This window comes from Exophiala dermatitidis, assembly GCF_000230625.1.
Source record: "Exophiala dermatitidis NIH/UT8656 unplaced genomic scaffold supercont1.5, whole genome shotgun sequence".
Taxonomy (NCBI): domain Eukaryota; kingdom Fungi; phylum Ascomycota; class Eurotiomycetes; order Chaetothyriales; family Herpotrichiellaceae; genus Exophiala; species Exophiala dermatitidis.
In genome coordinates, this window is record NW_008751650.1 from 441599 (window position 1) to 468417 (window position 26819).

The 26819-nt window shown below is 52.5% G+C and overlaps 12 protein-coding genes across 13 annotated transcripts; 6 read left to right on the plus strand and 6 right to left on the minus strand.

Annotated features, from left to right (window-relative positions):
* Window positions 1–380: 380 nt before the first annotated feature.
* On the minus strand, window positions 381–2587 carry HMPREF1120_05759 (uncharacterized protein). The gene is made up of 2 exons (XM_009159945.1): window positions 1837–2587; window positions 381–1777 (listed from the first exon to the last, which is right to left on the minus strand). The coding sequence occupies exons 1-2, from the start codon at window positions 2191–2193 to the stop codon at window positions 1175–1177; spliced, it is 960 nt and encodes a 319-aa protein (XP_009158193.1). The 5' UTR covers window positions 2194–2587; the 3' UTR covers window positions 381–1174.
* Window positions 2588–2764: 177 nt separating this feature from the next.
* Window positions 2765–4174, plus strand: HMPREF1120_05760 (2-dehydropantoate 2-reductase; the record flags this gene model as incomplete). The annotated part of the gene is made up of 1 exon (XM_009159946.1): window positions 2765–4174. The coding sequence occupies one exon, from the start codon at window positions 2765–2767 to the stop codon at window positions 4172–4174; it is 1410 nt and encodes a 469-aa protein (XP_009158194.1).
* A 1539-nt stretch (window positions 4175–5713) lies between these two features.
* HMPREF1120_05761 (uncharacterized protein) lies at window positions 5714–6253 on the plus strand (the record flags this gene model as incomplete). Its single annotated transcript, XM_009159947.1, has 1 exon — window positions 5714–6253. The coding sequence occupies one exon, from the start codon at window positions 5714–5716 to the stop codon at window positions 6251–6253; it is 540 nt and encodes a 179-aa protein (XP_009158195.1).
* A 376-nt stretch (window positions 6254–6629) lies between these two features.
* HMPREF1120_05762 lies at window positions 6630–11229 on the minus strand. Of its 2 annotated transcripts, XM_009159949.1 has the most exons (3): window positions 9448–11229; window positions 6794–9371; window positions 6630–6743 (listed from the first exon to the last, which is right to left on the minus strand). In XM_009159949.1, exon 2 carries the CDS (start codon window positions 8854–8856, stop codon window positions 7213–7215), a length of 1644 nt encoding a protein of 547 aa, XP_009158197.1. In that variant the 5' UTR covers window positions 8857–9371; window positions 9448–11229; the 3' UTR covers window positions 6630–6743; window positions 6794–7212. The 2 variants fall into 2 exon arrangements, with proteins under 2 accessions (XP_009158197.1, XP_009158196.1); XM_009159948.1 differs by having other exon boundaries at window positions 6630–9371.
* A 153-nt stretch (window positions 11230–11382) lies between these two features.
* Window positions 11383–11601, plus strand: HMPREF1120_05763 (uncharacterized protein; the record flags this gene model as incomplete). Its single annotated transcript, XM_009159950.1, has 1 exon — window positions 11383–11601. The coding sequence occupies one exon, from the start codon at window positions 11383–11385 to the stop codon at window positions 11599–11601; it is 219 nt and encodes a 72-aa protein (XP_009158198.1).
* A 421-nt stretch (window positions 11602–12022) lies between these two features.
* Window positions 12023–14407, plus strand: HMPREF1120_05764 (uncharacterized protein; the record flags this gene model as incomplete). Its single annotated transcript, XM_009159951.1, has 1 exon — window positions 12023–14407. The coding sequence occupies one exon, from the start codon at window positions 12023–12025 to the stop codon at window positions 14405–14407; it is 2385 nt and encodes a 794-aa protein (XP_009158199.1).
* Window positions 14408–14932: 525 nt separating this feature from the next.
* Window positions 14933–17056, minus strand: HMPREF1120_05765 (uncharacterized protein). The gene is made up of 2 exons (XM_009159952.1): window positions 16335–17056; window positions 14933–16283 (listed from the first exon to the last, which is right to left on the minus strand). The coding sequence occupies exons 1-2, from the start codon at window positions 16836–16838 to the stop codon at window positions 15249–15251; spliced, it is 1539 nt and encodes a 512-aa protein (XP_009158200.1). The 5' UTR covers window positions 16839–17056; the 3' UTR covers window positions 14933–15248.
* Window positions 17057–17058: 2 nt separating this feature from the next.
* HMPREF1120_05766 (uncharacterized protein) lies at window positions 17059–18518 on the minus strand. The gene is made up of 3 exons (XM_009159953.1): window positions 18045–18518; window positions 17482–17983; window positions 17059–17430 (listed from the first exon to the last, which is right to left on the minus strand). Exons 1-3 carry the CDS (start codon window positions 18307–18309, stop codon window positions 17235–17237), a joined length of 963 nt encoding a protein of 320 aa, XP_009158201.1. The 5' UTR covers window positions 18310–18518; the 3' UTR covers window positions 17059–17234.
* An 895-nt stretch (window positions 18519–19413) lies between these two features.
* HMPREF1120_05767 (uncharacterized protein) lies at window positions 19414–20383 on the plus strand (the record flags this gene model as incomplete). Its single annotated transcript, XM_009159954.1, has 2 exons — window positions 19414–19547; window positions 19633–20383. The coding sequence occupies 2 exons, from the start codon at window positions 19414–19416 to the stop codon at window positions 20381–20383; spliced, it is 885 nt and encodes a 294-aa protein (XP_009158202.1).
* A 637-nt stretch (window positions 20384–21020) lies between these two features.
* On the minus strand, window positions 21021–24471 carry HMPREF1120_05768 (uncharacterized protein). The gene has a single exon (XM_009159955.1). The coding sequence runs from the start codon at window positions 24181–24183 to the stop codon at window positions 23041–23043; it is 1143 nt and encodes a 380-aa protein (XP_009158203.1). The 5' UTR covers window positions 24184–24471; the 3' UTR covers window positions 21021–23040.
* Window positions 21593–22878, plus strand: HMPREF1120_05769 (uncharacterized protein; the record flags this gene model as incomplete). The annotated part of the gene is made up of 3 exons (XM_009159956.1): window positions 21593–21812; window positions 21894–21973; window positions 22078–22878. The coding sequence occupies 3 exons, from the start codon at window positions 21593–21595 to the stop codon at window positions 22876–22878; spliced, it is 1101 nt and encodes a 366-aa protein (XP_009158204.1).
* A 336-nt stretch (window positions 24472–24807) lies between the features above and the next one.
* HMPREF1120_05770 (uncharacterized protein) lies at window positions 24808–26819 on the minus strand. Its single transcript, XM_009159957.1, has one exon. The coding sequence runs from the start codon at window positions 26368–26370 to the stop codon at window positions 25519–25521; it is 852 nt and encodes a 283-aa protein (XP_009158205.1). The 5' UTR covers window positions 26371–26819; the 3' UTR covers window positions 24808–25518.

Sequence of the window (26819 nt, forward strand, 5' to 3'; positions counted from 1 at the left end):
TAAGAGACGCCTACTTATACTTCTTAAAATCTCGCCGGATTAATCTCGAGTTAGCTTCGAAGAGTAACGACGAGTACTATTACGCGTATAGACTCTCTTTACTTACTATCTTAACGATCTTAATTTACCCTCGATTTATTTAGCTTTACTATTCCGGGCGTATATACTACTTTTATAGCTAAAGATAAGAGATATATACTCGCTCTATATATCTTAATCGATACCGAAGATATAGGTACTATAGATATTTATTCTAACGATAGAACTACTTAGAAAACGAAGTATTTAGAATATAGAAATACTATTTTATTCTCTACTATAAGGCTAATAAAGATAGTTAACGTTCTTCGACGACGAATAAGGCTATTCGACGGTCTAGATAGAGGAGGATATAATAAAATAGATACTCTACGTACTAAGTATTATAAAGATATCGAGGATCGTCTTTCGGTCTTGACTAGCGTCGTACGCTATCGTATAACCCCTAGAAAGTATATAGTCTGATGAGGCCCCAGGCCCCGTTGAAATAGGACAAGTCCTCCGTGAAATCACAGCTAATGATACTATGTGCTATCTGAGCTGTAGAATGGCACTTTATTCTGTCGCATACCAGTAGATGTGCCCTGCTTCTTGTTTACCTATGTAGGTACCTAAAGTACCATTGGTGAATTTGTATATGACCCTCACATCGATAATATATGCGGTGTGATCGTGCTGCCTGGACCTCTCTCTGCCTGATGCTTGATGGCTGGCTTGTACAGGCAATCAGAGCGGTGTAATGGTGTCCCAAAGCAAGATACCACCAGGATCCTAACAGATAACACCTTTTCACCTTCCAATAATGGATGCAGTGAACGCAGTAGTGGGGGTCGAGTTGGTCTGCTCTCCATCGCCTGGTGCGAAGGCGTTTTGGAGTTCCTGCAATAGAATTGCAAGATGCGGCGAAGGCTCCGGCCGCTCCACGCCATAGTTTGCCTGGCCCTGTGGCCAACGTACTCGTTGAGCAGGCTACCTTATGTTGATGTGCATACAATTGGTACGCCCTTGGTGATCCTGTTCGCCCCGCGCCGCTCAGTTGCTGTCAACAGCCTGAGCGGCAGAAGAGCGTCTTCAGGTTGATGCAAGTTGTTGAAATATATTTGTTTCCAAAACCATACTGATCAATATTCCAGACTCATCCAGCCGCGGCATCGTTCTTCGCTTTCTTTTTGGATTGTTTATTGGACTGCGCCGCCTTGGCGGCCTTCTTCTTCTGCTTTTTCTCTTGCTTCTTCTGGCGTTTGGCTGCTTGCTCTTCTGGAGTAGGCTGCTTGGCCTTGCGTTTCTTTTTCTTTTGTGCCTGTTGTGACTGTACTTGCGGCTGTGCTCCCGGGGTAGAGGCGGCGTCTAGGGGTGAAGGGGGGGATTTCGTTTTGGATTTCGCCTTCTTCGACTGGGCGGCAGGGACCGGTCTAGACGGGGAGCACTCGGATTGTGCGGCGTTATCAGATGTGGTTGCGAATACAGCGACTCCCTCATGCTCGTCCTCGCTTTCATCGCTCGAAGACGAATCGTTGTCTGAGGAGTCGGACTTCTGTTGTACAGATGCTGCCAACTGAGCCGCTTGCCGTAGGGCAGCAGTTGCATCTTCTTGTTCGGCATCATTGTTCTTGACTTTTGCTTTTGATTCCGCTTTTGCCTTCATATTCCCCTCTAGAGTTCTCAACTTCTTGTTCGCCAGCGCTCTCTCTCGTGCCTCTCGTTCGGCGCGTTCGAGGTCATATTTCTCGTTGCCCGCCTTTGCCGTGTTAGCACAATGACCATGTGGTCAGGCTGGCAGGCTTGAACGTAACGTACCAATGCATGCTTGATGAATCTCCCCGCGGCCTCCTTGTCCAAAGTAGCTTTCGGGCGGGTTTCGGTTTCCGGACCGGTTTCTGCTTCCTTGATTTTTTCAAAGTATTGTTTTACCCTTGTCAGTTCGCGGAAGACGGCATGATCTTTGGCGTCGACGCCTTGTAATTTGAGGTAGGAGAATATTAATGACTCGATAGAGTATACGAGTAGGACGTTCAGTTTGGCCCTGTCTAGTAGTGGAAGTCTCTTTGCAGTGGTCGCTAGTGCCCCTTCGATCAAGGGCTGTAGGTTTTCCTCCAGGTCGTCGATGTTGTCTTCTAGCTGGTCGACCAGCGAGATCACGGACTTGGTGTCCATGACTGGAGAGATGCCCCAATGGGCGGAACTAGGTGTATGGGGTGTGACCCTTTCCTCTGTAGACCGCGAGCTTCACGTTGCGGAAGAATCGAAGTTGAAGTTGAAGTTGAAGATTTGTTTGCGACGCGATGAGGAAAAAAGTTGGAGATGAACGGATGTCGATTCTGAACCGCCTGCGCCGCGTTTATTCCCTGCAGATTAATTCGACTTCAACTGATCATGATTTCGGAGTAGATGCATTGTGTCCATAATCGAATTGTACAACAGTGCGTGTTTTCAAAGATGTGTCTTGTCAGCCGCTGAGAAAAGCGCTGCGCGGACATCTACAGTTCTTCTCCCACTACAAATCGAACAAGTGACCTCGGGTAACAGCATCGCATCTTCCTCCCACGAGGGGCTTCTCATAACGCTTTTCAAGCTGTCGCAACGACTACTCCTCCGCCCGCTTCTGAGGGCGCCCTCGATATGGCCGAAGACATTGAGCTCCGGCTTATTTCTTGCCCATAAGCGGTCGCTGAACCTTCCGCGGGCTGGCTTCAAGACAGCGGCAGTATCGCCGTCGTGGTGGACCATGGCTCCCGAATCCGAGTCTCAGTCTAACGAACAACCGGCCTCGTTCGATGCCAAACCTCTAAACAATGACGACTTATCATTCCAGGAGACAGAGCATCTGCCTAGTCGTCGCATCCACATCCTTGGATTGGGCAGTATAGGGACGCTTGTGGCACATTCCCTACGATGTCTGCCCAATCCACCTCCGGTTACGTTGATGATCCACAAACACCAACAGTACGAGGAGTTCAAAAGGAATGGAAGGGTGATAGCTCTAATAAATAAGGAAAACGAGATCAATGACGAGCAGCGAGGCTACGATGTCGACTTGTTTGAAGGCCTGACTGCTGACGGGACGGAGAAATGGCGATTCATACCTGACCAGGAATGGGGCAAAAGCCCATCTAATCCGGTCGAGCCGGGGGCGAGACTGCCGTCCGGCGAGCTCTACATCTACTCCCTGATAGTGGCCGTAAAGGGCCATGCTACAGTATCCGCGCTGCGATCGATCAAACACCGAGTCGATGCGCGGACGACAATATGTTTCCTGCAAAACGGCCTCGGACAGATTGACGAGCTCAACCGGGAAGTTTTTACGGACCCCGAAACTCGCCCAACCTATATCCAGGGTGTGGTATCCCACGGAGCGTATATGACTGATCCCACAACAGTGGTTCATGCTGGGTTCGGGACGATAGCCTTAGGCATCTGTCGGGACCGCGACCGATATCCCTTGCCGCCAAAGAGTTTCAATGGAAACATGTCGGAGCTGACTGAGAGTGAACGCAAAAGATTCTTTCCTACAGACCGGGAACTGTTTGCGAATCTTTCTTCTCGATATCTGCTCCGCTCCCTGACGAGGTCGCCAGTACTTGCCTGTACTGTCTTTCCATATCTTGATCTTCTCCAGTTACAGCTGGAGAAGCTATCTTCGAATTGTGTGTTGAATCCGTTGACTGCCTTGCTGGATGTCCCCAATGGGGCACTGTTATACAACGATGAGATTGCGACCGTGCAGAGACTCTTGCTCGCTGAAATCTCGCTGGTTATTCGCGGCCTGCCTGAGCTCAATGGCATCCCTAACGTGCGAGGTCGATTCTCGGCGACACGGCTGGAACAACTCTTTCGAGCAGTGACACAACGAACAGCGAGGAATTCCAGCAGCATGCGCGAAGACATTCGCAATGGCAAGAAACCAGAGATTGACTACATCAACGGGTATATTGTCAGAAGGGGCGAGGAGCAAGGCATCAAATGTGCGCTCAACTTTATGCTGATGCAGCTCATCAAAAGCAAGCATATGTTCACCAAACCGGAGGAGACGGTCCCTTATGCGACGAAACGAATCAAAATTGAGAGTGATCCTGAAGGGCCAGGACCAATCACTCTCAGCGATGAGAGTACTCCACCGAGAGGCAGTCTTCAGTAGCGACCATGACAGCATTGTTGATGCTGCAAACATACATCCTCTTTAAGAACGGACCTGTGCTTTTCGTCCGGAATCGTTGTTCGTCCGAGCACGATATCTATTGACAGCTGTCAAGGCAACAGTGCGTCAGCTGATACAACCACGGTTTGCGCCGTGTTGACGCATGTACTGTACTACCAGTAGCTGTGAGGTGCGTACCTCCATTTCACCTTAGAGCAACTTGTGGATCGTTAGGGCGGACATTATGAACTCGCGGGGGATTGAACATACGTGTATTGAGGCACAGCTACAGAGCGTCATCGGCACGAAGATACCGCCCGACATACAGGGCAGGACATTCTAAGCCACTGGCAGCAAGGATCCTACCAGGCACCGTCCCTGCTCAGCCCTGATCCGGCAACACCCTCTTCGCAGAGATCACTGGATGCGAAGCGTCAATAGTAACCCCGAGATTGATTAAGGATGGCGCATCAACCGGATATTGTTGCTGGACCAAGGAACACATGTTTGACTATATCGTCTAAGCCCAATCGGGGGGCGGCCCGTTCTCGCTCCCCCAGCCTCCGCGTTTGAGCGGTCCCTGGGGGCTGCCGACTGACGACGGCATCCGAATGGCTGTTCTGGCTTTATGTATCTATTCCTGGAAAGTTTTCCGGCGTATAGGCCTCAGCCTCGACGAGAGCCTAGTACACCACCTACAATCCTAATCTTTAAACGAGGTTGCCTTTAATCAGGAATTGAATGCTTCCCAGCGTCTTTAGCAGCGTCATTCTCCAGCAGATCGACCTGCGCAGTCCTTTGCGCAGCGGACCATGTCCCAAAATGGGGCATTTCTGTGGCTGGGAGAGCGGGTCTGCTGAAGAAGCGACAAAAGCACGACACTACGAGCTGTCATTTTGTCTAGTTGCCCACAGTAGGATGGTTCGATGGGTTTGAATCGATCTGGACCGTGCCTAGCAGAACCAGAACCCAGCACGGTGGCATTGGTTCCCACCCGACGATTCATGGCCTGCCAGTGTCAGTTTCCAACTTTGTTACTGCTGGCCATAGCTGAGCCTCCGTTGACGTGCGGACTCCCGTCTCGTGGGCAGCCAAAAATGATGCAAAGAGGCCAAAACAATGACCGCCGTCGTCGTCGCTGTCAATTGACGACTACCGGGACTGGTGCTGTAACCCTGGACAAGCCGAATCGTCCCAATACAGGTTTCAGAGCCTAGTCTTTTCCTTCCGAACGCTCGGTCGGTCACCACTGCCATCAGGCCCACGACCGGCTCGTTTAGTAGTGGCATCTACTTACTATATAACATTTCCCCATCCCACTTCCCAGCCATGTCTCTTTTCCTCAGTTCAGACCACCCCAAGCCAAAGTCAAGTCACTCACTTTACTGACAGACAGACCCTTCACTTCACGGACCGGAAAGACAAGACAGGACAGGTCTCCATCTCGCCCTCGCACGTACCTACAGGACAAAACACAGACCTTACGCACATTCGTTTGTGTTTCGCCATCTCTATCTTCTAGCAGAGGACTAAAACAAAATGAAGTCATTCACCACTCTCATCGCCATCGCGCTGGTCTCATCCGCACACGCCGCCCCCTGGGGCCACCTAGGCGACTTCTGGGGAATCTTCAACCCAACCAAATGCCTAAACCAACAAACAGCCCAATACCTCGTCGACGGGTTCGGCGGGCTGATCTCAAACTACACGACGGCCGACGCGGAAAAGTACCTAGGGGACAACTTCACCGATGTTAGCGACAGCATCAACTCATTGTCCGGTCAGCCCGTGGGCAGTGTGACGTTCCCCAGCAAACAGGCCTTTGAGGCCGGGCAGGGCTCTCAACCGCATGTGCCGTTCCAATTGCTCGCCATCGACGCCGTCACTTGTGATACTATTGCTCTCCGCTGGGTCGTGGGTCTTCAGCCCGAACCGGCGAAGGGGATTACGATCCTAAAGGCCGAAAATCCAAAGCAGCAAAAGGATACTTGGCAGATCAAGACGATTTATACCGAATTTAACAGTATTGCTTGGTTGAAGGATATTGGTGGGAATGTCACGTTGCCGAGTTTTGGATGAGAAGGGAAAAGAAAAATCATCATGATGTGATGGTTTGGTTCTTTCTTTTGGTACTACAGGTGGTTATGCCTGTCCTGTTGTTGCCTACCTAATGGTATGGTTGGGTAATGGGTTTGTTTTTCGTCTCGGCTGAAGGTCAAGGACTGGATCCCAGGGATCAATCAAACGTGACATGTTCTGATCCCGGCGGCGTTCTTGGTGTCTGATGATGAGAAGAGTTGATGTTTGGAGTTTGAGACCCTACCTATAGCATTGGGATTGAAAGTCCTGATCTGCTTGCACGCAACACGCACCACCCTATACGTATGCAGTACCTTTGTCCTGCGGATGATAGGACTGCTACTACCTGACCGAATACTGGATATGGAGATGGAGATGGACATTATACAGCATGTCCGTTAATGCTTGAAGATATGGCTAATAACAGTATCCACAACTGCACATCTGCGTCTATATTCGCATCTACTGTATGGCTCTCCACCAATCTGATCTGTGTCATGAAGTTAGCCCGCCTGTTCGTCTCGTCTCATCTCATCTTACTCATGTCTTCTCATTATCAATTGCAATCTGGTCGGGGTTTTCCACCGTCATCGTTGTGAACGAGTGCATAAGCGGTCGATATACCTTCCGTGTATCATTTTCATACCATTCCACGCCGTCAATATTCTCAAAAGTCAAACGGTCGATCACCCCAAACAATAGTACTACACCAGCACGCTCCGTTCATTCCTTCAAAGCAAAAAGACGGCCAGGGATAATGTATAATGTACGCTACTACAAGTCAAGTTCAGCCTAACAAAAGTCTTCTAGTGACCACTGCACCGGGCAGATTTTAAGAGGAGCCATCCTGATGAACAGGGTCATCAACCAGAGAATGTAGCAGTAGCGTTTGAAGCCGGTTGGTTGCTCTTTGACAGCCTCGCTATGATCCGGATATGATACATCCTCCCTGCTGTTGATCAGACTGTGGTCATGATGCCTTTTTCCGGCTTTCCATGCCGAAGAACTCGCTTGGCCCATCTGACTACCACGCATGGCCGGGCATTTTCCTGTTCAGTCTCGTCAGGCTTCGATGCTGCGAGCATATTCGGGACATCTCTCCCGGTCCCGGGATCTGCGATGATCGAATTGAAGCAAGGAGTCCCAATCATGATGTCCATGGTGTCCCCTTCTCCAGAAACATCAATTGGTGCGACACCGTCTGGATTGGATCTGTTTGTCCTTTGATGACTGCTATCACAATGGGGAGAATCGAGAGTAGTCTGCGGACGTGAATACTTGGTGGACACGCGATCTTTGTTGTTCAGACGCTTCTCCAATTTTGCGGGTGTGGGAACTCTAACAGAACCATATGGCTGTGGTCTGGTAGAGCGTTCAAGATCAGGTCCGAGTATTGGCACGGGCGAAGGGACAGGTGCCGGTCGCTGAGATGCAGCTGGGGAAACAACATGCTTGGTCTTTGCTCCGATCTTGAAAGTCTTGACAATTTGGGTCTCTTTTGTCCTCTGTCCGGTTGACCGGAGAAATTTTCTCGCATTGGCGTCCTGAATAGACCGCTCTGCTGTGCGCATCTCGACGAAACTCCGCTTCAACCGGGAAAGTCGTGAACGCTGGTAACAGCCATCATTTTCATCGTCATCCCAATCGATGTATGAAACTTCAGCCTGAGTCGGCAACACCGTGGGAATAAGGATAGAAGGGTCCGGCGTGGGCCGCAGAACAGTACGAGGAGGGAGTGATTCGGCAGCTGGTCTGTTTTGATATGTGGGAATTCCCTGGCCGAGAGAAGCGTCAGGGCGAGTGGATGCTGGCGATAAGGTTGTACTGGTGTCACGACTGTGCGAGGTGAATATGGAGTCTGACGGCTTCCCTGCGGAAGACGTGAATTGAAAGCATTCTTGCATGTCAATAATGTACGGAAAACTGTCTGATGGTGTGTTGAGACGATCTCGGAAAATGTTGTACATGGGCGGTGATGATTCTACGCCGGACGAAGACGTTGAATGGCGTGAATGGGTCAGCGAAGGAACCGGTGTGTTGGGTCTTTCAATCTTGGGGAAGCACTCTTGAAGTTGAGAGTTGGATCTTGTTGTCTGGAAGATCACTTCGTCATGAAAGTCAGGCCTGCCGTCACTAGTGGGCAATGGTATACGCCATCTGCTTACTGCTGGTGGTGATGAGAGCTGACAGTCGACACTGGTAGGATTTTGCTTGAAATTAATCTGTCCCAACAAGCACGGAACTGGCGGCAGCAGGCTCGGAGACCGTTTGTACGCTTGTGTAGAACCATAGTTGTCCAGGTCAAGGAGACTGTGGAATAATGATTGACCGGCGGTTGTTGTTTCGAGAGTGGTTGCCGGTAGGTCCTCTCTGCGTGCGGGCGATGGTGTCAATTTTTCGGATGCTGAAGGCCACACCTGAAACATTTCGTCCAAGCATAAGGAAGGCGACGGTATGTTAGGCAGAAGAAGTGTTCCATACGAATCTGAAGGTTCTGGGTGGTGGTAGAGATCTAAAGCAATTGAGGTGTCTCCCAGGGGAGACAACCCCGGATTGGCCCCTCGTGGAGACCTGGCCAGACCTCCTTTCGTTGTTGATGCCATCCCTTTGAATTCTCCGGCCAGAGAGTGTGGGTGCTTGGGCAAGTGCTGGGAGTCTAGGCTTTCGAAAACGAACCGAGCAACACGCGTCTTCAGCTCGGTCAGAAACAAGGAAGATAATAGTACATCAGCAACAGAAGGCCCAAGTAGCACAAAACGATAGGAAAGATATCAGGTTGGACGGGAAAATCGCAGGCTTTAAGAGCTTTCTCGAGATCGTACAGAGAGCAACATCGTGACCTCTGTTTTACCCCGGTCGATATGAGTAGCTTTCGGAATATGCAGTTTGCTGTATCTGCTGCAGGTTCAGGGACGTATGCAAGCCCCAGTCTGAAGCCTCATGCAGGGCCCATGAAAGCGATCAAGACCACCGATCTCGAGGTGTAAAGCCAGGGATAAGGTGGCAACATACGCAGCAGGGCAGCCCTGACGTGATGGGGTGCAGTGACCACAATCGAGACTGCCGAACGACGGCACAGATCGTGGTCGTCCTCAAGACACAGACATGTTCGAGCATGCTGGATTCAAATCAACTCGTCGTAGGCACCACGTCGAAGGATTACCGCGCACAAGAGGGGCAAAGGGGCTACTTACCTGCTCATGTAGTCGTAGACGCAATCATGGCTTCGAGCAACACACAATGCCCACCGAGGATTTTACGTGGCAATTCGCAAGTGAGCTCCTGTGGATGGTTGTCTTTACCGTTAATTGTCCTGATCATTGCCTCCATGTTGCTATTCGAGTCAACCAGATCACTCCGTGACAGGGACCAGTTCATGGTTGACGCCGTGAAGTCGTAGCCTCGCGGGTTAGGAGACGGTATGGTGGTGTCTACAAGGGTAGACAATCGGATCCTCACATACCATTCCACACCGGCGGGCTGTGCGGGCTGTGCTCGCCATTTCCGAAGGGGCTCACTGATTCACATTCCGAACCACTGGAAGGGACAGTACAAACAAAGGCAAAAAGAGCCCCTTATCCGTCACATGGGCGTTTCTTACCAGGATAGTACATTCTCTGTGACACCCAGAGCTCTTGTCTGCAGCAGCCACAGAGATCTGACAGCAGATCATAACTAGCAGCACCAATCTTAAGGTATGACACTTTCAGTTGGTTTGTTGCCTTCAGAGAAGCCAAGATCCGATAGAGGGGCCATAAGAACCTTGACCGCCGGACAGCGGGATAATATAGGGAGGCGAAGTACAAACTTCAGCTCGGATGGCTCCCCGCGGGATGAGGCGCTCATCGGAGACCATCAGGATCCGAACAAGGGGCGAGGCGACCAGGAGGAGTATGGCATGGGACTTGCCATCTGAGATGTCCGATTCGTAGAGAGAATGTTGATTTGGGCCAATCCGATGGCCAACACCACCACAAGCCGCAGTGACTGACCAAGTCACTGGACACATGGTACCTGGTTCCTGAGCGATGGTGGATGGACAACAGAAGGATGGTGGGGTTCCGAGCAAACAACATCAAGCCGTGTGTGCAAAGTTTCAGACGACAGCCTCCTCTTGTGCCGATGTCTCCATCTCAGCTTGTTTGATGGTAGATAAGTCTGAGAGCTGGGCAGACGACGAGAGAATGAGTGACCGTTCGATCGATGAGGGTGGCAGGGATACTACGCTATCCAAGAGGAGATGGCAAGGATGCGAGGGCGGTGATGAGCTGGCATTTTTCAACCTGGAAATTGGTGGCAGCTCACCGAGTTTCTTCGACGGCTGCTCCAATCCAATCCACCAGTCTCTGTGCCTCAGGCTGTTGCAGTGTGTGTATCTGTTGGCCAAGTAAAAGTGCCAGCAGTACAACGGTGATTGTACTGGCAGCAGCAAGCAAGCAAAACTGCCTGCGCTCGTCTCCGAAAGCTGCTACGCTCGACTCTTATATTCCTCTACACTCAATCACACGCATCTTCCACAAACCCCGTTCCTCCCTTGACGAAGACAATTCGATGCATGCGGCTCGGATCATGGAACAACCCTCGAGTATTGATCCAAACCATCTCTCTGCTGCTTTAGCCTCGCATCCTTCCCGTCGTCCTTTGCGTTTCAACTGTCGGCTGCCACCCTCACTTCCGGCCGAGGCACTGCCGTAGACCTACAATTGCGTCTCAATCGTGAGCGCGTTCGACTTGATTCCTATTGCAATCGAGCCTCATAGAAATCTCCCGGTCCGACTTCTCCACATTGGCCACAGCTTGAACACCGTTAAGAGTTGGCTTGTGCGAAGTTGGAGCCTCCATGCGACTGTCTGCGCTTCCTCCACTCCCATCCTACCGCACCCACCACCTTGCGATCCTGACCCGGTCTCAAAACCACGAACTTGAATACATCCATTGACTTTGCCCGGGATAACAAAAAGAAACATTAATGTCTTATCATAAGTACTTTCAGTCAAGGTACCCTAGATACTGTTACGGCGCGACCGCGGGCGTGGGCACCCAACCGAAGCCCAACCACCGTGATTTTGGCGCATTGGACCAGCCACACAATACTGTTTCCCACACCAGGTTTCGCCTTCACTTCGTCAATGCTGCTGCTCAGCACCTCTGACACCTTACTCCAAACTCGCCTAGTCCTCTACTATCTTCAACCCTTGTGTCCGCCGCGTTCATCGACCGTGGCACTGGAGATCACAACTCCCGGACCTCTGCGCCGTCGGCGCATTCTTCAAGTTGTCTCAACATCCTCCTCCCATTACAAGAGACCCAACTGTCGCAGTGTCTCAACAACACTCGAATCTTTTTGACGACCCTTACGAGACTTACGAACCTCAACCAGGACCGTCGCCCCAGCGCCTCCAACCAGATCCTACACCTATTCTCCAAAGGCCTCCTGCCTCCTCAGGCTCAAGTCCGGGCCATTCCCTTCGCAGAACACCACGCTTGCCGGACATACGGGCTGGTAGAGAGATAGAATCTCCTCCCCAGCAGCCAAGTAGGCCACAGGCGACCCCTGACAGGCCTCCGGCCAGTCCTGACGATTCCGAGTCGAGCTCGCCCGAATTCTTCCAAAGACTGGTGCATGACGACTCGTATTGGCCTCAAAGAACCACCCATATCTCCCGGGGCACTCACGAAGCTATCTTGTATGCTTTGGAAGCCATCAGGAAAGGGAGCGGTGTGAATCCGAAGCCACTCACTGCCGATCTGCTCGAGGAAGAGGCTCGGATGTCAGATTTGACAGGAGGATATGTGCCCGGTACCGTTGGTGCTTCTGGTCGGACGCAAAATGGAGGAGCATCTCGTGCGACGGCGGCTGCTGGTACTGGGCCCACTCCCACCGAACCGCCTCGATACAGGACTCCTACAGATGTCATGCGGGAAAGACGGGCGCGGGAGGCTCGTAAAGCTGAGGAGGCAGCGGCCAGGCTACGTCAAGAGGAAGAGAGAAGAGTAGCGCAAGAAGAAGATGTCGTCGGCGTTGGGGCTGAATCATCCCGGAGAGCCTCTGGCAGACCAGGACCTCAGTCGTACAATATTGGCGGTCCCTCAACCCAGGTACCTGATCCCTCAACCCGACGACAGGAGAACGTCCCGCCAACGCAGACCGGGCCTTCAAGGCCATCTGCAGCGTACTCGAGACCAGTGCAGGCTGCAGGCAAAGACGCACCCATCACTGCTGCTCAGCAACGAAATCGCACTGAAGCGTACGAGCAGTTGAATATTCCAGCCACAGCTAAGCCTGTAGCCCAGGCAGAACCAGTCTCACGCCCACCTCGACAGAGTCAACCTCCTCCACTCGCTGGCGGTCAGCCTGCTGGCCAAGCTGCTTCACAGGCCAGGCCTGCGCCGGCGCAACCTCCTGCAGCCGGAGGGAGAAGAGGCTTTCCAGGCGCTTTTGAAAGATGGGAGGACTTGTCTTCACATTGGGAAGGGATTGTGTCCTCTTTCATCCACCGTCTGGAAAACAACGCCGACGAGTTAGCAGGCAAACCCATTGAGAGACAAATGGCTCGGCAGATTGAAGATCTGTCTGCGGCCGGAGCAAACCTATTCCATGCCGTGGTTGAACTTCAACGGCTGCGGGCCTCTTCCGAGCGAAAGTTCCAACGTTGGTTCTTTGAAACGAGGCATGAACAAGAACAGGCCCGAGAGCGACTGGCGGAGCTCGAACGTCAACTCCGAGTGGAGCGCGAAGCACGGACCCAGAGCTCCGTGTCGATCGAGACGGCCCGTGCGGAAAAGGCCCGTGCAGAGGAACTTGTCAAGGAAATGCGGAGGGAATTGCAGATCAGCAAAGAAGAGGCTCGGCGTGCTTGGGAAGAGTTGGGACGACGTGAACAGGAAGAACGTGAGAGGACCATCTCGTTGCGAAGCGGTGAGCCCACCCTCATTGGAGGAGTCCAGGTTGTGCCGATGCAAGGGCTGCCCAGTCGTCAGGTGAGCTCGGCACAGCGACCGCAGACGAGAGATGGACCTACGGCCGGTGCAGGACCATCTACCATGTCTGGCCAACAGCATCAGCAACAGCAACAACAGATGCATGGCTCACAGCGACCACTATCGCGTGGCCAGACTACCACCACGTCTCTCGACTCTCCTGGCGAAGAAAGTCGACAGTTCAGCTACCAACCTGATGCAGGAAATTCCCCCACAGTCACAGATCCGTTTACCGACGCATCGCGGCCACGCGAACATCAACAGCCGCAGCTCCGACACGAGCCGGACACGCAATTCTACACAATAAGCCCTCCGCGACCGACGCAGCCTCAAACCAGTGCTGCCGCAATCGCTGCCGCTCGCGCTGCGCCTAGTGGTGGTGTGCCAGGACCCTCACCCGGTCGAGGGCCCCACGACCCACGATTTTACCATCAAGCAACCGTCGGCGCTCCTGTACGTTCCGGCACAGGTGACACCGAGCAATCGTACATACCGTCCACAGGCTCGATCGTCTCGGAAGAGGAATACCACATCAACCCGGACGGCAGCTACCGACGTGACGCGCAGGGCCGACGGATCCCGTACCGCCAACCTTTGGGAGGAAACCAGCAGCCAATGAGGGTTGGAGAAGAAGCAGGACACATCGATCCTCGCGTCCAGCGGCGACAAGGTGAACAGCTCCATGAATACGCCTCTTCCTCCGATGACGACGACCATGCCGCGGACGTGGAACGCGAGAGGATGTACGCTGCACAGTACCGACAGGGAATACCACCGTCTCAACCTCCACCACAACATCCCCCACAACCATCCTCTACAACTACAACTACCTCCGCCGGCCGGGGCGCAATGCCTCCCGTCCTACAGGGCCGACGAGTCGATCCGACCACCACCCAATATGAATACGAGGAGGGTGACGTCGAGGGCGAAGGAGAGGAAGAAGGGCGAGAAGAGTATGACCCATCCTCTCCTCCTCCTCCACAAAGTGGTGGAGTTGGTGGCTCTGCACCCACAGCGACAGCGACGACCTGGGAAAACGTCCGCCATCGCCACCCCACTCGGCTCAGCGACATCATTGAGGAACAGACCGCACACACCAGTCCCAGTCGCGCGAGCCATGTTAGCGGTACCCCTGGGGGCCTTTCGTCTCCGCCCACCACTGGTCCACGCTGAGTACTTCATGGTATCATTTGGGGCCACGCAACGTATGCATCCGTGCATACATACATGTATGGTACTCCTCCTGCCGCTTCTAAACCGACCTCGCTTTTTCGCATGTACAGCCTAATCAATGCCCTGGTCAGCAAGAAGAGAGAAAAACAACCCCTTCTGAGGGAAGCGAAAAAGCGCCCGAGCTGAGCTGAAGACGTAGGTGAAAATTCCATATGGATGGCCTGGACAGAATACCTGTCAAAGGTCGCCAAACGATCAACCGCACCACCACCTCCTCCTCGACCCCTTTTCTTTTGTCTGCGTCACTGCGTGTTCGATGTTCGATGGTTGTGGATCATACATAGCAAGCAAGGCGCTTTTTGGGCTGATAGTTGCCCATGAGGGGCTAAAAAATTCTGGGTTGGGCTTTACATCAAGAGACTCGGAGCTGTTTTTGTGTTTGTGTTAGTCCTTAAGATTCTACTTACTGGCACGAAGCTGCAAGCTGCAAGCTTCAATCGCAGAATTAATCCTGAATTTCCATTGCAATTATCTTCTTCCTAGGACTGCGTGTTACAATCACATTGGTTTTGCATTAGGTAGAGTGACCATTGATTGCACCTTGGCTTGTTGTCCCTTCATTACTGCCACTGCATGTAGCAGGTCCGGATGTCCACATGAACAACTGTGTCCAACTCCCTCATGTTGACGTTGCCCAATCCGGCTTCTTTTCCACAAGCTCGTGTCCAGTCCATTGACTAGACTCTCTACCTGTTGCAATTGGATATGTCTTGGGGTAGTACACGGTCGTTGTTGTGGTCAATTTGGCACCGTAACATATCGTTCGCAACAGTTCGCCTCTTCAAGCAGAGGGAGTCCATGCACTGGGATTATTTTCCAGATATGGTGGAGTGACACACCAGCAAGTGAGACTGAAAGGGTTGAACACTGCTGGATGATCACCACCCTCGAAACAAGTCATGGCCGCGCATGCTTCTGGGGTCATCTTTGCAGTGAAGGAATCGGGTTCTGCCATATCTCGTGCGGTCACGGTCAGCTCTTCGTCAGCACCATTGAACATGCAAGCACAGAAGCCGTCACCGCTCGTGACTTTGCGCATATGATAGAACGGACAAGGTTGATCGCATTCGCCGCGGAACATCTGACGCCGCTCTGGCTGCACATAGTGGGAGAGACCTTCTGCGTCGCGTTTGCTCGGACCAGATGATAGAGCGACCAGAGTCAAGGCCACGCTCTGATTGGTGTTCATCTTGTTGAGGTCCATCACTTTGTTGCTTCCGCTCAATGAGTAGACTGTCCCATCCAGCTTCTGTATCCAATATGTGATCACGGTTGGAGTGTACATGTTAACGGCAATACACTGGCAGTCGGCAATGATAACCTGCGGCTCTCCTTGACCTGGATAGACGACTTTTGGCACCAACGCAATGCTTGGCTCAGGGTCAAAACCAACGTTACCGCAAGGAAAAGAGGCACTAGCGTTGACCACAAGAGTGTCTGCGACAGGCCCGTTCAGTTGCATGTGGACTTGGAGTAGATTGTCTGCAAACCATGGGACGATCGAACCGATGGTAGCCGTATTCTGCGGCTGAACAGTCAAGGACTCATTCAACAGTGCTGGTGTGACGTCCTGCGAAGGAGGAGGGATGAAGGTAGGAACTGCAGTATCGACGGTTGTTGCTGGACCGGTGGGTGTTATCTGGCGACGTCTCAGATCGACAACTCGCTCCATGTCAGGCGCAGTGTAGGCATCGGCAAGCTCTTCTTGAACCTTGTACCATTCATCGAACGACTTGCAGTAGCAAGCATCATCGATGTAAGAGTAGAATGGCTCTTGATCGACAGGGCATGACAGATCGGCACATGGGCTTGTGAACTGTTGTTTCGTCAGTGAAATTGGGCCAGATTTAGCGTGCGGTCGTCTTACCATAGGATGCTCATTCCAGTCAGGACAATCACAGGAGTAGGTACCGGAGTTGAAGGTCACTTTGCCTTTGCCGAAGAGACAGAACTGAGCTTCACACAGTTGCTCAAAGAAAACGCGTGCGAATGCGCTGGGACTGGTTGTCTTGTCCAGCACCACCTTTGTGGGAGCTGCAGACGACAGCGCGAGAAGCAATAGCATGATAACCATTGTAGCTACAGTCATTGCGTCGACTTCAACGATCACTCTTACTGAGCCGCGAATGAAAGAAGAAAGGGTAACAGGAAGGAGGTGATAGTGTTGTTGAATAACGAATGGGTGAAAAAGGATGGTAGGGATAGGCAAGTGAACGAGGTCAGAGAAGTCTTGCGACCTTGAATGCGCAGGCAAACCTTCTAGTATTGCCGCAGCTTCGCCAAGCTTACCTGAGAGAGCGCAAACTGTTTGGCAGTGACTGTGCAGGTGGTTGTCACGATGGCTGTCGCTGGAGGACTCCTTCCTCATCATTCAGATAAACAGGGGAGGACTTCATCTTCGAGTTTCCTATCTCGCAACTCGACGTTACGAGCCGCGAGGGACATCGTCTCGCCTCTGGACCGGAATGCAAGCCATCGTATGATATTGGGACTCTTCATTTGCACTGAGCATGTAACTCGCCTTGATGGGAAGATGGTGAAAAAGGGATCCGTACCCTACACGAGGCTGGGATGACGAGGCTGCGCTAGTCCTGAATTGGCGATAAGGCTGGTCGGAATGGGGACGAGATGCAACAAACCCGAAGTTGTTGTATTGATATGATGGCAAAAAGTCCGTGATAATTTCCTACCCTATACCAGGAGGATTTCCTTACCTCTTACTCTACAAGTTGGCGCAATCGACCCAAAACCCAATCTTCATCTTAGATCATACGGCACTGTAACCACCTCTAGACCCACCGCCCGCTACCGTGTCCACCACTTTCCGCGACAGGTCCTTGACGATGTATGGAATATCTCGGATAGTGTCGCCATGAGGTAGTAAGTCCCATCCGCGGGCTCCGTAGCGATTGTAGTTGAGCCAGGAGCCGAAGATGAGGTATGCGGCGATGCCGAGGAATGCACTGTCGAGGTGTCAGTAAATATCAACGGGCTAGGCGTTGGAGGGCACATACATCAATACGAACCACGTGAAGAAGCCCCAACCACTCTTCTTGTTCGCCTCGTCGCTGTCGGCGTAATTCTCGCATGCGTACTTGGTGCGCCAGTCGAGTCGGAGCACTTCCATCTGCTCCTTGCCTTCGACCGGACCGTAGCTCACAAACGTCAAACTAGATTTGGAGGGTTCCTCTTCCTTGTCTCCATCATCTTCCTTGTCCTTGTCCTTGTCATTTTTGTCTCGCTTCAATCTCCTGGCCTCTTCAATACCAGTACGGTCCTTGTCGCATTGTAATTGTATTACGGCTCTCTGCTTTCTTTTATTGTAGTAACCGCCATTCAATTCGATTTGCAGCCCATCGGATTTCGAGTCGAGGGCTTTCAGTCGCGTGACCTTCGGGTCAAGGCTCTTTCCAGTGCTCGATTCGAAGTTTCCGGCTACTGGGATCACGTTCTCAACCACGACATGCTTCTTGTCCGGATCATCGATGGGATTCCATGACCGAACGACTCCACATACTGTGACCAACAAGTTAGCATCAATCCATCCTAGCATTGATTGTGCAGCAATAAAGCCCACCTCTTGTTCCCGAAGGACATTGATCTTGATCACGAACACCCTTCACTTTTTGTAAAGGCGCACAAAGATCGACCGTCCACGTAGTGTTATACTCGGCTGGTGGTCTGGAGGTGTCATAGACGCTCACGGAATGTCGCCCGGCAAGCTTGGAAAGGTCGAATTTCTTCCCATCCACCCGGATTCGTTCACAATCTAGCGTTATGGCCGCAGCAAACTGGGCCGCGAGCACAGGAGCGGATAACAAGTATGCCGCAAGCGGCTTCATACTTGCGACAGTGTAGAGACCCAGGCACAGAGGAAGCTAGTGTTCTCTAGGCGTCACACTTGGCGATTATGGTAACCCAGGTAGTTGCAGGGGCGCTGAATGAGTGACAAGAAGAGAACAAGACTGTCGGGAACCTACAAGAAGCGGATGTGGTGAAGGGTTCGTGCTGGCGAAGAGGACGAGAGGTTCAAGTTGATTATCGATTCAATGCCACTCTCCATGTGAAGATGATGCTCCGGTGGCAGGTCATCTTCCGGCGCACTGGCAATGACCTCACGTGATGCGGCAAGATTCAACCGCCGCTTTAGTGCTATATCATGCTGCTTTTATGTGAAGAGCGTCTTCGAAATTGAAGGATGACATGCGCAGGATCTTGAATAGTTGGGCTGCCAAACTGAACCATCACCCTCGTATCTTCTTTGTATGATCAGTATAGGTCATATATCTATATCTATTCTGTGGGCTGAGCGCCGTCTTTACGATAAGCTGGATGCTTTGCTTCTCAAGGTGTAGCCCCCGCGGTAACGCCCGTTTGGTTTTGGCCCGGATGGTTCAGGTTCAGGCCGTACATCGACCACGTTCAGTAACAGAAGCTGGACCGGATCATATCATCTAGCATCTATTCAAACCCCCTGTAACACAGTGGGATGTATTCTGTTGACGGTTCCTACACTCTCCCAGACAAGCGGCATTCGATACGATGGACACTCGCCTGGGCGAGCTCACTTTCTCACCGCTTAGGGTCACTGGTGCACGATAGTTAACAGTCTAGTCGAACGGCGCACTTGAAAGGTGAAACCAACTCCTCCCATAACACATACGTGCTTAAGGATGCGGCCGGGAAGGATCAATCTGGGGTCGTCGTCTCCTTAGCCCTTTCGCGTTTACACCGTACTTCGTATTGGTCGTATCAGGGTCTCAACAGCCAATCAGAGGTGAGTTGTGCTCAGGCACCCCATTTCGTCTTATGTCCTCAATGAAAGACATATAAGAACAACATGAGGACTCACAGAAAGGGCAGAGGGGATATTTAAGATGGATTGAACATACTCAATTCATGCTTCGCTCTCCGAATTTCAGATACCTTTTTTTCCGCGTGCAGCGATGGCGCAGACGAGTGTAGATCAAGGTCTAACCGAACCCACCCAACGGCACCCGGACATTCGGATCCGTCAAGCCCGGGTGGAAGAGGATGATGTTCTATCAAGAATCTTGTGCAATGCCTTTCTTCCAGTCTGGTCAGTTTCGGTGTCCCAAGCTCGGCAGCCCCTTCAAGGGCGTTGCAGGAGACATACCTTACTGATTGAATTGATTTTCTTACAGGAACCACAACTGGTTCCATGGTATATCGAAACCACTCGAACCAGTCCAAATTGGCACTGTCAACGGCCCCACGCCGCCAATGACTAGACGCCAGAAGACCAGAGTCCGATTCTATCGAAGTCTAGTCAAGCTGACCCGATATCTGGCCGGCGACTCCAACGTCCTGGTTGCGGATGTGCCCGCCTCGGACGCAAACAGCAAGCCGGGAGCAAGGGACATCGGAGCCATAATACTCTGGTCCCCACCTGGAAAGCGCATCAAATGGTATGACACTTTGAACCTCGTGAGGTCTGGGAACCTCGCTTTGATCCTGCCATGGCACTACGGCCCAAGCGGATTCTGGCGCATCGAAATGATCTACGAAGCCAATGTGTTCTCGATGTTCAAAAAGACCTTGCCCGATCTCCCTCCATCCGGCTTCAAGGAGCCCCAATGCGGATTCATCCAGATGCTCGCCACCAACCCCAAATATCTGGGCAATGGCTATGCGTCGTTGGTGTTGAAACACCGGATGGACCAGCATTTTGTCGAATTCCCCGACCGGCCTGTCATTCTCGATACGACCACAGAACAGGCTATCCGTGCTTATACGAAGCTAGGGTTCAAGATTCTGGCTCAGATGCCTGTCGACACGGGCACGGATGAACTAGGTATCTGGCTGAGCAAATCGGCAAGTGAAGAGGTTAGACGGAAGGGTAGGGAGACGTGCATCCAGACGGTCATGGTTAAAATGCCGCCTCAAAGTCAATGATGGGTTCTTACAGTTGCAGGCCAGATGCGGCCTCTATGACATTGATTTAGAATTTCGGGGATGTTTCATGGTAAAGGAAGCCTGCCAGCGCGGATCGTATCTCATCCTCTTTCTGTGTTTTGTCTTTTGTCTTTTGTCTTCAACTTTGCATTGCTGCGGAAATATTGTCGACCACGAGAATCCAGGTGATTTGTACATTATTAGGCTCCCATCCAAACATTTTAGCATTCTGAATCCTTCGCGCGCATGATTCGATGCCCGGCCGCGGGTCAGCAGTAGCCGTATCAACCGTTCAGGACATCCGGTTCGTACCAGGACCTCTGCGGTATTTCGTTCCCATATCGCGGAGGCCATATCTTCTAAAACTACCGCATCTACAACGTGGTTGGTAACGTTGTTGTAGGCAACATCTGCCTTCTAGGCCCGTGTGAATCGGTAAAGCAATGATTGGCAAGAATGATATCACCCTGCATGGCCCCATCCCTTGGACATCCCTGGCAGCGACAAGGGCCATGACAAGGCAATGCATTGAATCATGGCAATTTCATTCGACAACGGGCATACCCAAGAACCAGGTCAAAGAAACCGTGAGACCGGCTATTAGTATATCGTAGGTACCTACTTACCTACCCGTGTTACCAACATCCACGGCGAGCGGATTGCACTTTCTTCAACACAGGCCATTCCTTACGACAATATGTAGTGCACCACCGTCACCGCCACTGCCAACGCCACTGCCGCTGGAATTTACGAACGATTTGCTCATACTGTAACCCATCAGCCTGCTTGGGTATACCATCATCGATAGATTCTACATTGAAGCAGACATAGCCTATATCAATACCTGGTACATATCCACCACCCACGCACCTTTCACCTGGTGAGCCAGTGGCACTACCTGACTGGCTCTTCTGAATGTGGCCTTGAACGTCTACGAACGAGGCACAACCTCAGCTATCACTAGAGGGCCCGATTGCACCTCCACTCACTGTCCCTGTCGCAGGACCAACTGGAGCAAGTAGCGGATACTCTTTGGAAACAAGCCCGGCCTCGATCGCCTTCTCAACCTTCCCGCTGTCTTTTGAGCCCCAGGGCATGACGAGACAATATCAAAAGAGGCGAACTGGATTCCATCGCCTGACATGCCATTCGGACGGGCATGCATGTTTCGGCACACGGAAGACTTGGATCTTTCCACGAGCCACGACGATGGCGACATCGCTTCAAGTTCCTCAAAGGTCGATACTCGCCCTACTAGTAACGTGCATACACTCATCTCTCACATTGGCGTCCACACCCCTGCATCTCCATCCGCGCGATGTCGTCCTCCCACTGCGCGTCACCAACAACTGTCCGGAAACGATTTGGCCAGCCATCCTCACACAGAGCGGCGTCGGCCCTGCAGTCTCGGGGTTCATGCTTGGCCCGGGTGAGTCGAACCCGCAGACCGTCAGCGGGGACTGGAGGGGCAGGGTCTGGGCCCGCACAAACTGCAGTTTTCCTTTGTCAGGGGTTGGGCCGGCGACTGGTCAGGGAGGAGCGGCATGTACGACAGGCGATTGCGGCATGTTTCTGGAATGCCAGGGAGCGGTGAGTGGAATAACACTTCAGCAATGCTCTTCTGATCGACATTCGAAATTAGAGAGCATTAGCGACTCATAAGTGCAACTTCGGACCTGACACTGAATGTATAGGGGCAAGCTCCGGCCACGTTGGCAGAGTTCACCATGTCGTCCAACACCTATCAGTCCTTCTATGATATCTCCCTGGTCGATGGATACAATCTCCCGCTGGGTATCATTGCACTGCTCGACGAGTCCGGAAATTCAACCCTGGCCGACATTCCGCCCAACCTGACAAACCCGGTCTGTATCGGCACCTCATCTTTATTGGCACCTTTGGGCAACAGTCCTGATGTTGTTTTCGGCACGAATGACACTTTTCCACTCCCGCTGGAACAGGTGGTGACCCCTTCATTCGTTCAGAGCTGGTGTCCATGGATGTTGCAACTCGCGCCACCTACGAAGCCAGGCGATGGCGTCTACCCTTATCCCGACGATGATATCCAGCGACCAGTATTCAATCCATGCCTCAGCGCCTGTGCAAAGTGGAACAAAGCTAAGTACTGTTGTACCGGCGATCATAGTACGCCAGCAACCTGCTCCCCCAGTCTGTACTCGACACAAGCCAAAAAGGTTTGCCCGGATGCATATAGCTACGCGTATGATGACCAAACGAGTACCTTCATCATCCCCCAAGGCAGCGGATTTGAGGTGGTCTTCTGTCCTACTGGCCGGAGTTCCAATATTTTGGCCGTCTTTGGAGATCAACTCAGACAGCTCGCACAGACAGGACATGCGACCAGAGATATTGTCGGACTCGCGCAAAATGTCACGTACATCCGCGAAAAGAGCGGCGCGTGCGCTGTGGTTAGGGCTCCGGCCGCATATTCGCTAGTACTGGCAATGCTGTGGATATGGGTCTTGCTGGCATGATCGTGCATGGTGGCTAATAGTAGTGGTTGGAGATAATTTTGCCAACACTACCGAACCGAGGAGAGTACTTTCATAATGCCACAGAGACAGTTATGTCAGGGTGATTAGAGTATTTTTTTTGGATATGAACATCGTTACTTCGTAAGCCTCTCCGTTTCTCCTTCACACTTTCAAGTCTTTCAGTTGGGCTGCTGCTTGAGTCACGCCAGGAATCACCGTCGACCACGATCCCGGCCAAGGAGCGTCATCGCCGCCGTAGAGTAGGGCCCAGAGGAAGCGGAGGTCGCGCGTCGGCAGTTTCTGCATCAACACCTTTGTGGCGGCAGCCTGTATTTGCTTTTTTCGCTCCAGATCGCCCGATGCAAAAGTAAGAGCCTGACTCTCACTCAGATATGAGTCGTGTCTGACCGGACTGGCGATCCATTGAGGTGAATGTGTTGACGGTGGGATGGGCGGCGCTGACAGTGTGGGTGGAGCTGGCTGTGCTGGCTGTGCAGGTGATGCTGACTCCGTCGATGGCGCTGGCGGTGCAGGCGGGGCTGGCCGTGGTGATGGTGCTGCCTTCGGTACGGCTTGAGGTGTGGAATGAGCAGTTTTCAGATTTGTCGGGAGTCCAGATTGAGGATATCCGGGAGCCTGTTTCATGGCGAGCAACTCCTTCAGCCTGGCCAGGACGAAAGCGTTGTCCGGGACAGGCAACTGATCAGGTCTAATATTATGAGGCGACTGAGCACCCAATTTCACATTTGCCGTGGCAATGACTTTGCCCAGGTCTGACTTGGCCTTTGCCAGAATGTCCGACTTGTACAGGTCAAGATACTTGTCGAGCGGCTTGCCTTCGACCCAATCGCCTATGAAATCTGATGAAGAAACTGGTGGCGGCGGGAGCTTTTTGTTTATTTCTTTCTTGTCTCCGCCATCTGCTGTGTTGCTCCGGCTGGCGACGCCAGTTTTGCCGCTGCTGGGGCCGCTGCTGGGGCCGCTGCTGGTGCCGGTGTTGGTGTTGGTCACGCCACCGCTTCCTGAGCCTCGCTCCTTGGGCGCGTACTTCTCTTCCAACGCTTTCCAAATGTCCGAGGCCAGCTCGAGCGATTCGGCAATCTTCCAGGGCTCGCTGCCCGGCGCCAAGGTCGACATGATGAGGGCTTTGGCACGAGCATTCTTCGCCTTGAACTCCTCCGATTGAGCTGCCGGGGCTGATGAGGAAGACGACGGGGCCACCGGTTGCGAAGGAGCAGCGGAGGAGGAAGAGTGACCAGCAGTCCTGCCCTTGGAGGCGCTCGACTTGGACTTTTTGTTCGGCATGTTTTGTGTAGGTATCTGTCGTCGTGGCAGGAGTCGTCTGTTCAAAGCTGATGTCGGTTCGGCAACACACGACTTTACTTCAGTGAAGGCAATCCGCCGGCGACGTGTCTGCGGAGGGCAAGGATATTGCCTGCCTCGCCTTACCTGGGTGGTCTGGCATTTCTACACCAGTCAAGTCTGGAATGAGCATGCAAGGACCGCAATGCTTAGCATTAGCATTGACAACTGGAAGGGTGTGCAGTGAGTGCTGCACGATTCAAGTTGCAGGTCGGCCAGGCTGAACGCCGCAGCAACAGCCTCAGCAGCGACGTTCAAGTTATGGCCATTGAACTTCTTGGCGGCACAACTCATGCCGCTGACTAAGGCACGCAACTCGTGGCTCCTTTTTTGTGAACCCCTTTCCATCCTTGGCCTTCTTTGTTTGCTCAACTTGAATACCTAGCCAGAAATCATTGATGGAGTTGAAAATGGACTTTCACGATCGGTCGGAACGGATTTCGTGTCACTACTAGTACCACGACTTACGCACCGGACGAACCACTTCCCTACTCTGCTCCGGGCGAAACAGTCCACTACCCCCAGTGAATACTGTCAGCGACGTGGATGAAAGCCAGTAAGACAATTCCGAGCAAGAAAGTGGTGCAGTGACGCCGAGGTCGAGTCTGGCTACCGTTCGTCTCGAGCAAAGCGAGAGAGCCACTATTCTTGATTGCACAGAGTTCAACCATGCCCTCCCCCTTAGAACATAATGTGCATGAACGCCGGACGTTGGCCGCTACGGTTGCCGAATGTACTGGGCCTGGTCATATCGTTCAAGGCGGCTGATGAAAATGTCCTATTCATCGGGATAGTTGACGCTCAGCCACAAAAACCAGGATCTGAGTCAGGTAGGCTCGACAGCACCGACCAGGTCAATGCGCCCCTCGACGTCCTGGAGGCAACAGGCACGCACACGGCAGCCTACGGTTGACACGACAACACTCCGTCACTGCCGGAGCTTCCGCGGGCCTTAGAAACATGCTGGAAGCTCGCAATAATTTCTTCCGCTACGACACAGTCCAGTTCCTTCGGCTGGCGCCGTGTTTCCCAGGACACATGATCACGACGAACAGCGCTCGGCTGATTATATTACGCATGCGGCGGACAGAGGAAGAGGTACCGAAGACAATCCAGCCAATGAAAGCTTGTTTCTGTCCAGAAACAAGCGATGATTCCTCAACACCCAGTTCAATGAACTTGGCTACTTGATTTGCATCCATTCACGCGTGAGATCATGATGGCGTGACATGGCCATTTGCGTGACTCTGGTCCAGGTCCGCCAGGTCGATATCGTTTTTATCTCCCACTTTTGCTTGCACCACTCGTAGATCGGACGCCCTTGTTATCGCAAGTCTGCATCCAGGCGTCGAGGTCCATGTTCTTCAGAAGTGTGGAGAATTTCTGCGATGCGCCATCACTGCATATTTTGTTCGCCTTGGCCGCGGGAACCGGCTTGTTATTATTGGTATTGTCGCCCTTGGGGTATTCGATGTGGAAGACCGGCTTGCCTTTCTGGATGAAAGGCTCAAAGGTGCTGCACTCTTGATACTCGACACACTGCTCGTTGACGCTGAATTGGACAAGGTCAATGACATCGGGGATGATGTCCCCGGCGTTCTTCAGACCTATCGCCATGTTTTGGGCGTGCGCCTGTTCCGCCAGGAATTTGACAAAGTCGACGGCGTCTGCCTTGGTCAAGCCCAAGCCGTTGTCATTGGAATAGCCGTCGACATTGTCCGGGTCGACAGCGTCACAACCTTTGGATTTGGCCAACTTGATGCGATCGACCATGATGTTGCGGACATTTTGGGACTTGACATCGAGCCAATACTCGCCCGGCCAGCCGTTGAGTCCTTTTCCGCGATCGGCTTTGGTGAATTTTCCAGAGTCCGGCCGCTGGGGCTCGTAGCTTCCGGCCGAGAAATAGCAGATGACTTTGCTCGAGTTCTTTTGCAGGCCTGAAATTATGGCTGCACTGTTGTCGAAGAGATCGATGTCCCAGGCCTGGAGGCCATTGGTTGATGCTTTCGACAATGGTTCGAGCAGTTGAATGTTCCACGTCGTACCAACGGCCGGTTGCCATATCGCAGACGCGGCAAGTTGCAGCCACGACGCGAAAGCGACGGTCATGTAAGTATGGCCTTTCATTTTCGGGTTGAACTGGGCGTTGCTGCTGCTGCTGTATCTGCAGGACGGTATGCTCGGCTCGGGGCTTGTCTGATGGGATCCAAAAGAGGGTTTCCGTCAAGTGTCGAGATTCAAGAAGGTTGGCATATATAACGTGTAGCAGTAGATCTCGCAACTGACCGTGTTCGCCGGCTGACGGGCCTTCTTTAATAGATGCCGTCTAGAGAGCCTCGAGAGCACGGACCTTTCCCGTTCCAGCGAATGGTAATCTTTGAGAGCGGGAGCGGATAGAAGCACTGCCACTACCACGGCGGGGGCCTATTGTTGGGATGGACTTGGAGGTTTCACGATGAAAGTAGCCAATTTGACCGGCACTCGGTCTCGACAGCGATGTTCAGGTTAGCGTTGCTGGGCCAAGCTGGTCATCTCTCACCGTGGGAGCAATCCGAAAGTACGTCCGGACGTCGGGC

Excerpts from the sequence above, each read along its gene's own strand:
- HMPREF1120_05759 (XM_009159945.1), bottom strand. The coding sequence starts at position 2,193 with ATGGACACCAAGTCCGTGATCTCGCTGGTCGACCAGCTAGAAGACAAC. Across the intron at positions 1,778-1,836 it reads GATTCATCAAGCATGCATTG|GCGGGCAACGAGAAATATGA; the intron begins GTACGTTACGTT and ends AACACGGCAAAG.
- HMPREF1120_05766 (XM_009159953.1), bottom strand. The coding sequence starts at position 18,309 with ATGAAGCCGCTTGCGGCATACTTGTTATCCGCTCCTGTGCTCGCGGCC. Across the intron at positions 17,984-18,044 it reads ATGTCCTTCGGGAACAAGAG|TATGTGGAGTCGTTCGGTCA; the intron begins GTGGGCTTTATT and ends TGTTGGTCACAG. Across the intron at positions 17,431-17,481 it reads TTCACGTGGTTCGTATTGAT|TGCATTCCTCGGCATCGCCG; the intron begins GTATGTGCCCTC and ends ACACCTCGACAG.
- HMPREF1120_05768 (XM_009159955.1), bottom strand. The coding sequence starts at position 24,183 with ATGCCGAACAAAAAGTCCAAGTCGAGCGCCTCCAAGGGCAGGACTGCT.
- HMPREF1120_05770 (XM_009159957.1), bottom strand. The coding sequence starts at position 26,370 with ATGAAAGGCCATACTTACATGACCGTCGCTTTCGCGTCGTGGCTGCAA.
- HMPREF1120_05762 (XM_009159949.1), bottom strand. The coding sequence starts at position 8,856 with ATGGCATCAACAACGAAAGGAGGTCTGGCCAGGTCTCCACGAGGGGCC.
- HMPREF1120_05765 (XM_009159952.1), bottom strand. The coding sequence starts at position 16,838 with ATGATGAGGAAGGAGTCCTCCAGCGACAGCCATCGTGACAACCACCTG. Across the intron at positions 16,284-16,334 it reads ACTGGAATGAGCATCCTATG|TTCACAAGCCCATGTGCCGA; the intron begins GTAAGACGACCG and ends ACGAAACAACAG.